The sequence below is a fragment of the Primulina huaijiensis genome, chromosome 15 (assembly GCF_012295235.1).
Source record: "Primulina huaijiensis isolate GDHJ02 chromosome 15, ASM1229523v2, whole genome shotgun sequence".
In the NCBI taxonomy this organism is placed as follows: Eukaryota; Viridiplantae; Streptophyta; class Magnoliopsida; order Lamiales; family Gesneriaceae; genus Primulina; species Primulina huaijiensis.
Genome location: NC_133320.1, coordinates 2,922,422 through 2,932,929, shown reverse-complemented (window position 1 = coordinate 2,932,929; position 10,508 = coordinate 2,922,422). Strand labels below are relative to the sequence as shown.

Sequence of the window (10,508 nt, the reverse complement as noted above, 5' to 3'; positions counted from 1 at the left end):
CACTAACCCGAACCCACCAAACCCGAACCCGATCCGAACCCGAAAAACCTCAACCCGAACCTTATTTTTTTCGTGTTGGGTCGTGTCGGGTTGACGGGTCGTGTCGTATTTTGACACCCCTAGCAAATAACGTATTTCAATTCGTTGTTAGAAAGTGTATTCGTTGCATATATTTTGCTAATTTTTTAAATTATAAATTTTTGTCGAGTTGACATATTTCTATTGACTTTTGTAGAATCTCACATATTTTTAAAATATTTCAAAAAATCTTATAGATTTATTTTTCAGGAATTTTATTGACATCTGTAAATTTTTTCATAGAACCATATGAATTTTATATTTTACTATTGTGATTTCTATTTTGTTTCTTTGAACTACGAGTTAACACTTTTATTTATTAAAATATTTTTTAATTATTGATTTAATTTACGAAATATAATGAATAAAACATGACAAAAATTATAACAATTAAATTTCAATTGTTAAGTCAGTCCAACATGTTTTTGTAATTAATTAATATTTTTTTAAAAATGCATAAGAATAATTTTAAATATTAATAAATAATCANAATAAAAAATTAAAACCAATATAACATCTGAATAATCTTAATTTCTATTTTGTAGCCGTAACTCGATCTCTCTTTTTCCCAAATTCAGCAATGGCGTCAACAATAAAATCGCTAATACAAACGCTTCGTCCATACGTGAAAAAGCCATGGGAAATCACCGGCCCTGCGGCCCATCTGGAGTACCTCTCTGCCGTTCCCAAGGCAACGGAGTATCGGCTCTACTGCCCTGCCACCGTCCTCGCTCAGGCGATTGTGCCCACTTCCCTTCCCGAGACTGTTTACGATATCAAGTACTTTTCTCGGGACCAACGGCGAAACCGATCACCGATTAAAAGCACTATTCTATAGAAGGCGGATGTGGAGACGATGATGAAGGAGAATACTTTTGATCCCACCAGCGATTTCCCACAGCCGTATTTGACTGCAAAATTCGTGGAGGATGAAAATGCTATTGGCGGTGGGTACCAGTAATGAAAGATTCAGTATGACATTCTTCTTTCTCCTTTTAAAATGCTTATTCATCTGGCTGACAAATGGGTTTTGATTCTTTTGGATTATGTTTGTTGATGGGGATATATGGATGAGTTACAAATGGTTGGGCCATTTGATTTGTTCCATTAATTTTTCTGTGAAAATTTGTGGATTGTGTTTATGATCGATAATCTTGTTTATGATCGATAATCTGAGAATGATTTGATATCAAAGGTGGCAACATGCGAACTTTGAATTGACATGTTTTTGGCTTAACGTGAATGTTGATTTCACAAATCTGTTTGGTTCTCAAAAAGTTACATTTTTTAAAAATACTTTTCGAGGTTTAGTTTACATCTTGGTAGAATCTTATATCGCCATTGGATCAGATCATGCTGTTACTGCTACTGCTGCTGCTATTATCTTTATACCCATTTAAATTGCATTTTTCCCAGAAGTTAAGAGGCATTGACTTGGACATGATGAAATAACGTTGATTTTAGATATATGGGGAATTAGAAAATTGACACTCTTTCAATTGGTTTGAGGTTTAGAGCCGTTGGGGCATCAGTGGGAACGTGTGTGAGGATGCAATTGTCTATTGTATTCAGTGTTTGTGATTTGTGAGACTACTGTTTCATTGATGTTTAGAAACATTTATTTGGATTTGGGATGGTAATCTTGTGCTCTTCTGGCACTCACATCCTGCGAGTCTAGAGTTTGATAGTTGATCACATCGTGCTTTTATACTTGAAAGATTGACAGTGGTATTCTGCGAGTTTTTAATAATCTCTTTCTTTGCATTACAATATGTGAATTATTTGTGTGGAAATTTTTTTAACAATATTAATTACATGCCCCTGTAACTTGCATTTCAAGTGATATATCTTACTGTGTTTGTAATGTAATTTGTCCATTTGATAACTATAGACATGTCTTATCCATCTTCCATTCTTCTTTTTCAGTGAGCTTGTATTCTTGATTTCCATTGTGACTAATCTGAAGTTAGAAAATGTAAAGCAACTGCACACTCCCACTTCTATTCATCCAATGACATTGGTAGGATAGGACGGAAGTTGAAATTTAACTACCAAGGAATGCATTTTCTCTTCATAACAAATTTGTGAGCTGCGACAGACCAGTTGCTGCTTACTACTTGAATTCGAGGTCATCCTAGCTCCATGCCTGTGGGCATTGTTCCTTATTTTTTGCCATATCTCAATAATCACCCGTCTTTTGTCAACTTAGACGAATCTAAGTTTAGACAAGGAGGTTAAGGACCTGAAATGTATTTTCCGGACGACTTGTTGCCTTCAACTGATATTTTCTGATCCAACTTAGCTCTTGACATATGTGTATTTCATGTAATACAACGGACCGATATGCGTATGATAACCTTCTCTGCCTTCTAACTCATGGGAAAAGTAAGGATGAATTGTGTGAAATTTGCATCAATTTCAGTTCATACAATGATCTATGTTTTCACTTGTCACCTAGATTCAGTTCCTCTAATGAACTGGCTCCTTTTTGTGTGTGTGTGTGTGTGTGTATAATGAATTTATTCTCAGAAGTGAGAGGCTTAATGTAAGCTTAATTCTTCTGTTGTTATCCAAACCAGTGTCTCCCTGAGGTACCTGTTGAATTAGGGGAAGCTGTAAAGAAATCAGAAGCAGCAGAAAGCAACCCATAGTTGTATGTTTTATCGTTTTCTAATAAAAGCACAGTGCCGTGCTGTTGTCGAAGAAAAGACATGAAATATTTTCTTGAATGGGAAGCTCGGTGAATATTTTAAGGAGAAAACCAAATTCATCAACTTTCATCTGACTTGGCCTTGTATCAAATATTGTCGATAGAATTCTAACTCACAGCATCACAATCTCTTGAAACTGCAAGAGCAAAAGTCAATCCAATCCATACTTTGAGGTATTGACCAGATTCTTGTTAGTGTAAGTCTAGGTGGTAAACCTCATAAGAAGCCTGGATACGTCTTACTCTTAGCTTTGCCAATTCTCGGGGATCCAGTCATCTCCCTTATGGCCAAGCCAGCCAAGAATTGGAAGGGCACTCTTTCAATTGCAGATGGATTGGCTCTTGACCAAAATCCAATTCATGAAGAGGACCTTATTGTTCATATGGTTTTAATTGCAACTACAAATTCGTGTTTCCTACCATGAATTTTTTATGAACTCACATACTTCAAAAGAATGTTGATGCCTGATGGATGATAATTCAGGCTCCACTCCTGCTCTTGCCATGGCTCCCAATCTCAACCAGTCTCGCCCAGCTGGTGTTAGGAGTTCTAGAACGGTTAATTCATCAACCTCACTGGAAAACATCCGTTGTCGCCGGCACTTGAACCTTCAATTGTAACCCAAGCTCTCAAAGATCCCCTTTAGAAACTGGCCGTAGATGCTGAACATAATACACTTTTGTTGAATGGTGCTTGGGAATTTATCTCGAGTTCAGTTGTATATACATACATAGCAAATGATTATTTTGAGCGAGAGAAATCTAGGTGGCTCAACAGATAAATTTATAAATACGAAGCTCATCTTGTGGCAATTACAAAGCCTGCAATGATACAAATATTTTTTTGTCTCGCCTTATTTAACAACTGGCCTCTGAACAATTGAACGTTAGCATTGTTTTTCTCCATGGGACATTACATGAAGATGTATATATGATGCAGCCCTCCTGGCCATATACATTAACAGCTTCCGCATGCACATCTGTAAACTCAAGAAAGCGCTATACGGTCTTAAACAAGTGCTCAAACATGGTGTGATGCTAATAGCATTTTTGATTGCCTCTGGGTCCCACAATCATTTTCTGATACATGCTTGTTTTTATTTCATGGTCTATGTCGATAACATATTTATAACAGGTAGTCATCCTGATTTCTTGGATCTGCCAAGTAGCCATTAATTTTTCCGTCATAGATCTTGGCTCTCTACATAACTCTTTGGGAGCGGAAGTCGTTCCCACTTCAGAGGGCCTCTTTCTATGACATCGGCACATTGCTAACTCTTGACGAACTTGACATGACTGGTGCAAAGAATGCAGTCACACCCCTAATTCCATCTGAAACTCCATCTCTTGTTGATGGTTCTCCATTTATTGACTTTACAACTCGTTCCCATGTCTCATTTACTCATTTTCTGTGAATAAATTGTTCCAATTTATGCATACACCAATGCAGTTACATCGATAAGCTATAAGAGGAGTTTGTAAGTTCTTGAATGGCTCAATTTGTCATCACTTGTTTCTCGAACGTTGTTTCCTCCTAACTTCACAGCGTTTTCGGACTGATTGCAACCGCATTAGGTACAGATGTTGTTCTAACACAACATATTTAATATATCTTGGTTAAAATTTTATTTCATAGCATTTAGTTGATCAAAATCAGTTCCGCGCTCCTCCACCGAGGCTGGATACAAGAGCAAATGCAGTAGAAGAAGTTTTATGTGTTATTTATCACATGAGATCGGTTTCTATGTACACCGGCCTCCTACCTTATTTTGTGACAATACAGGAGCCACATGTTTACGTTCCAATCATGTTTTTGTTTGTGTACGAAAAAATTTAACTCTTGATTATCACTTTTTCGAGAACAAGTTTCTGCAGGTTATTGTGTATGCTTACAGAACCTCTGGGTGGTAGTCCATTTCTCATTCCAAAATCAGAGATTTGATGGATCCTCCATCTTGCAGGGCGTGAAGAAGATAATTCAAAAGGGTAACCAATTCCAATATCAGCTCATTTATCTTTGCATCTATTAGTTATCTCGTGTGTTTATATTGTAACAACAAGTAATATCAATGCTCATTCGACACCTTAATACCGCTCGCCCTAGCCTTGTGGTAGTTGGCAAAAGTTGTATGATATGATCACTTTTCTGTGAAGCACCTGTACTACTGAGAATCAGAAAATGTCGTGTCTTCTGGTAATGATGAAAAAGATTGGAAGAGCCAATTTCTTGTCCTTCAATATTGCACAATGTGGGATAAAGTGAATTTCAGCCTTAATACACACACACACACACACACACACACACATTCTGATCCACTTATTTTATAACTTGAATTTCATACAATGATTCGTGAACCGAAGCTTAGACATGAAGCATAGTAGTATTTAAAGTAAGTGAGATATTTACTCAATTCTAGATATATATTAATTAAATATACATCTGACATTGTGTTTTACATAGAAGACAGAAAAATTTAGCAGCAAAGAGGGTAAGCATAACTTCTACTCTCTAAACAGTTGCCTGCAATGTTTCTTTGGCCAGTTGTGCAGACCCATAGTGTCACTCGTAACTACCTCGTTAATCAAGTCTTTAAAGATCAATCGTTCGATATCCAACACCAAGGCTGGAAACTCAACACCGTAGTCTACCCAGTCATCCGATTGATACATCATATCTGCATTTAAGATTCTGATCAGCCCATCTTCATCAAGATTGCGTTCTGCCTTCTGCTGCAGCCGGTCCACTTCCAGATATAATTCTTTTATGAGGAACTCCGGGCTTACCCTTTTCCTACCTGGGGCGAATGACCCATCTGCAGCAACTTTGCGGGCATATATCTCATTTACCATATCAAAAACAACTTTTCTATGGCTTCTATAACTTGACTGTAACCAATCACTCTTTTTGTTGAATTCTCCACTAGGCCCGTCCATGGTTTCCTCAGTTTGTTCGAGGAACATATTTGGATTGATCAGATGGGATGAGGAATGGAGCTGATCGGTCGAAGAGATGAAGTTCATGTCCTCAAGAAGTCCTGAAGTGAGTATCATCTTATTAATGTATTTGTGATCTTGATTTGGGCTCACATCCACCGATGCAGTTGGCTTTGCCGTAGCTTCGTCAGGTTTGGTTTTCAACCATCTAAGCTCATGGATCAAGTCCTTTATGTTTTCTAGCTTCTTTTGATTGTGCTCGTAACAATGATCGAGTGGGAAATGATTAAGTTTCTCTAGATTCCATAGAGCTTCATCAGGATACGAACTTTCATCTTCTGTACAGGTAGGAGGACAAAGCGAACCAAAATAAATATAATAATCATACATCCGATTATACATATGAGGTGTGTATTATATAAGTGAAACTTGTTAATTCATATGTTTTTATCATGTGAAGTTTACCGTCCACTTCAGTTTCTGTTTATGCTACTCTGAAGAGATAACAATACCTTGAAAAGCTGTTGATATCTTCTTAATGGGAGATGGTGAATCTTCTTCATAAATTGTGGTATCAAGAACCGAGACTGGACTTGGTTGTTCCATCATGGTTGCTACAACTTTGACTGCTGGCATGTGTTCGATCAATGTTGCCACTGAATTCTGGGATGACTAAAATGAAAGCTAGTAAACTAGGGTGCAAAATAACAAATCAATAATTATATTAAGTTTTTGTATCTCTATTTTTTCTTACCTCATGTGTTTTGGTATTTGTGTTAATATAACTAACGACGCCTGTGACTTCTGTTGCCATCTGTGAGGATAGGCTAATGTTGTCTTTGGACTTTATAGAAGCTGTATCACCCTGGTTATTTGAATATCTTGTCTCGGTGCTTTGCTCACTAAATTGATCATCACTTAATCGCAGATTTGTTGATTTTGTGTTGAGTTCCCTGGCGTTTGAACCTTTTTCTATGACTTTCTTAATGGAGTGCCTTTTGACCCTGCCTGAATCTGGTGATGGGGTTGTGGGATGGGATTGTTTTTCTATCCTGCCTCGATTCCCTGTTAATCTCTGGCTCACGCATTCAGAACTCTTTCCAAAAGTATTACAACTTTTTACCATCATCCGTGGAGATGCTTTTAAGGTTTGCTCTACTTTTGAGGTTCTCCTAACGATCTTCTTTCTGATGGAAGGATCACGTGGACTGGAGACATTGAAATCAATTGCCCTCGCTTTCGAATCTTCTGCTGCTTGTTTGTGAACTGAGTTATCCCTGTACCCTCTATAGTCTTGATTTGGAAATCTCTGCAAATGCTGTATTGCTATTCTGGAAACCTGAGTTGATCTCGAAAGTTTCTCTCTGTCTATTACTGTTGGTGGTTTCATGATCACGATTGAAGAATCTCTTATCTTTGGAAGGCTATGCTCATTAATGGTAAAAGCTTGTTGATGATTCTTTTTATCATGCCACATTGACAAGCAATAATTCCGATCAGAGCAGCTTTCATCTAAACTATACGTCCTTGTACGTGATATGAATTGAACATACTCTCCTCTTTGATTTTCCAATCTGTCTCTTGTTTTTTGCATTGCTTCGAGTATCCGTTTAAGAGCTCTCAGATCCTTGTCAGACTTTTTGAATTCTAGTTTTGTTATTCTCTTCTCAAGTTCACCATAAACTGAAGAAGATTGATGCTGGATATTTGTCGAAGCTGTCCTACTGTGGGAAGCCACCTTGGGAGAATCTTGACTAGAATCTTGGTTCGTCCATGGAGCAGGTTCCAATGGAAACCATGAACGGGTGCTTGGTTTCCAATCCGAATTGGAAGCAGGCAATCGTGGTGAGGCAGGATCATTCCGTGTAATTCGTGGGGAGTAAGAAACATGATTTTGGTTGCTGTTCTCTGCTGTTTGGGACGATCTTGAAAGAAAATCTTCTTTGGGACATCTATTGATGTTTGTGATCCCACCATCACTGGATGCAGCATTATCTGGGAAATATTCCAAACCCATTAACTTTGCTACTAAACTGGATGATCGATTGTGGCTTCCCGGTTCTTGGTTTGCTTGGGATTCTTCGATCCATTTATCATTTTTCACGTGCAAGTCACAGCCCAGAAGATCTAATCTGGTCTCGAGTGCTGAACACTTCGTGGTACTTGCTCTGCTGTCTAATGATAACCTTGGGAGTTCTTTGAGCTTCATCATTGACTTCGATATCTCTCGTGATTCTCTTCCATCGTAAGAGAGGCGAGGAAGTGCCAGCCTCTCATCATTGGAGCTGTTTGTGCGATCTTGGAGCTTGGCAAGAACTCGAGTTGATCCCTCATCACTCATGGCTTTCGGTTTCACATATTTGGGCAGCTCCAAAGGCCTGGGAGAGTCGACGTGTTTCAAGACACGGCCTCTTATTTCATCTTTGGTTGGGCATTTTATCGACAATCCATGTGTTTGTTTGTACAATGAGTCCTTCACCACATCTTGAAGTTCATGGGATTTCGGCTCTTTCATGGCTGTGATATGTGATCGCGTCTCATGCATACCGGTTTGTCTCGGAGAAAGTAATTCTTGTTTAACTGTTCGGTTACACTCGAGTGATGAGAACATAGATGAACAAGAAGACGATGATGAATAAGAGGGTCGGGACGATTCCATGGAACTCCTCGATTTCTCCTTCTGCACCTCCAAATCTTCTTCCTGCCAATGTAAGTTATTTAATTAGGCTTGTCCAAATTTAATAAAGGTGGTGACAACTAACTTTAATGAATTTTGACCAATTTCAGTATCTCGTTCTCCAAGAAAACAAAAGAATACCCTGCAGAATCTTACCATGACAGCTTTTGGTGCATTTTTAGAATCCATATGGTGTTGAGCACCTGTAAGCACAGAATCAGCAGCTATGTTTTAGTTTATGAGGAATTTAATGAGTAGAACGGATCATATCACGGATAAATTTTATAAGATGCATCTCTAACTCGACCTAATTCATGAAAAAATATTATTTTTAATATCAAAAATATTATTTGTCAATACAAACATAGTTTGGGTTAATCTATCTCACCGACATATATTTGTGAAACCGAGACCTCCTTTCCCAATGGGTCGCCATAAATAACGTTAAAATTGCAGTAGAATCGAAATTTATTCAAAAAATAGACCATGAGTGCAAGTTGGGCTTATAGCTTTCTGTAACCATGAAAAAATGGAAAAACCTTGGATTAGTCTTTTATGGTTGCGGCCATTTACACGCCGACCTGCAAGAAAATGATTAGGGTCCAAGAACTGAAATATGCCATTCATACACCCAATCTGCTTTCGTAGATCTCGATTAAGCGTCCTTTCAGACATGTCTGTTTCCTTCCCTGATACCATAACAGTGAAAAAACTTGGATTTTCTTCCTATGTCGCTTATTCAGTGGCCTCTGTTGCCTCCAACATGAAAGTAACCTGATTCAAGAAATATCTTGATTACTCACAGACAGTTCAGTTGGTCTTGAAGCCTTTTTTTATCGCTTGACTTTTATTTCAGCATGTTTTGTTTCTTGTTTCTGCCAGAGGGAGGAATATATCGAGTCTTTCCCAGTAGTTTTGATTCAACCAGACTTTGTGGAAAAATATGTGTAAACTTTCATTGCGTAAAATTCGAAACTATGAGCATGATAAAAGAGAAAAAGAAAACAGAGCACTTACAGAGATGGGATTCTGTTTAAAATGATAAAATTCTGGATTCCAATGATCAAGAATTGCCACCATCAATGAAGAATCTCAAAGATCCGTCCTTCCTAGAAAACAAAAATGATGTTGTGTTATTCGGGTTTTCTCGCAGAATCGAGAAAAAGGGTGATGTTGATCAGAGTTTTTAGAGGGAATGCAGAGTGTGCAGATGGATATATATATTATTTATAATGGGTAAGTGTTTATTTATAATATATATATTTTTTGGAGAGAATCTGAGTCAGATGTGGTGTGAATGTGTGGGGCACAGTTTCACTGGTCATATTCTTTGATTTCCATGTGGATCATGTAATGTTGGTGGGTCAAGATTCTGGAGGCTGGACATCTCTACTCTGGCATGTGGTGTGTCAGATGCTGCAAGAAACTCCCTTGATTTTTATTTTATTTTTTAAAAAATTAAATTTTCATCATATATGTTTTTTTTTTTTTTTATAATTTTGTTGGTCTATATTATCAAATTACATTTTTAATTTTGCATCTTACAATTTTTGATGATTTAATCTTTTTTTGATCAAGAGTGCTGATTTAAGACTACATATATTAGAAAATATTCATTGGTTAGAAAAGACGTATCTTTGAGATTCAGCGTTGATGGTCGCAATTTGTCTATGTAAACTCATGGATAGAAACTCTGATGATATACGAAATTTCGATCTCGAATTAGATCACCTTCAAATATTCTACGACAATCTTGAAGGTATTTTCGATTGTTGATGATGTATCTTATTAAATTTTTGTGGATACCCTATGATTGTTGTTCTCTTCAAAATAACCTATTGGTCTCGTTTTGAAGTTCAGTTGCATGATTCACACATAACTTAATGTTAGGTAGTTGCCATTTTAATTGATTATTTCAACTGCCGCAAATCAACTTAGCAGTTAATTAATGTGTACAATATAACAGTTCATATGATAGGAAGTCTGGTAAAATTTAATGAATTATAATTGAGCANGATATTGTGGATTGTATTTCACATATCGTCCCAATTAAATGTGATTGACATCACAACCTTTTGTGATAATGCAAGTATCATTTAAACGCATTTA

At 37.3% G+C, this 10,508-nt stretch overlaps 1 protein-coding gene and 2 long non-coding RNA genes across 4 annotated transcripts; 2 read left to right on the top strand and 1 right to left on the bottom strand.

Moving 5' to 3' along the window:
- Positions 1–1,720: 1,720 nt before the first annotated feature.
- On the top strand, positions 1,721–5,585 carry LOC140958797 (uncharacterized). Its single transcript, XR_012171838.1, has 2 exons — positions 1,721–4,774; positions 5,331–5,585. It is a non-coding gene; the product is annotated as an uncharacterized lncRNA (long non-coding RNA).
- LOC140958796 (protein LONGIFOLIA 1-like) lies at positions 5,151–9,292 on the bottom strand. Of its 2 annotated transcripts, none has more exons than XM_073416362.1 (5): positions 8,939–9,292; positions 8,556–8,602; positions 6,477–8,423; positions 6,235–6,394; positions 5,151–6,060 (listed from the first exon to the last, which is right to left on the bottom strand). In XM_073416362.1, the coding sequence occupies exons 1-5, from the start codon at positions 9,096–9,098 to the stop codon at positions 5,291–5,293; spliced, it is 3,084 nt and encodes a 1,027-aa protein (XP_073272463.1). In that variant the 5' UTR covers positions 9,099–9,292; the 3' UTR covers positions 5,151–5,290. The 2 variants fall into 2 exon arrangements, with proteins under 2 accessions (XP_073272463.1, XP_073272464.1); XM_073416363.1 differs by having other exon boundaries at positions 6,235–6,385; positions 8,939–9,290.
- On the top strand, positions 9,190–9,565 carry LOC140958798 (uncharacterized). The gene is made up of 2 exons (XR_012171839.1): positions 9,190–9,308; positions 9,419–9,565. It is a non-coding gene; the product is annotated as an uncharacterized lncRNA (long non-coding RNA).
- The last annotated feature ends 943 nt before the right edge of the window (positions 9,566–10,508 follow it).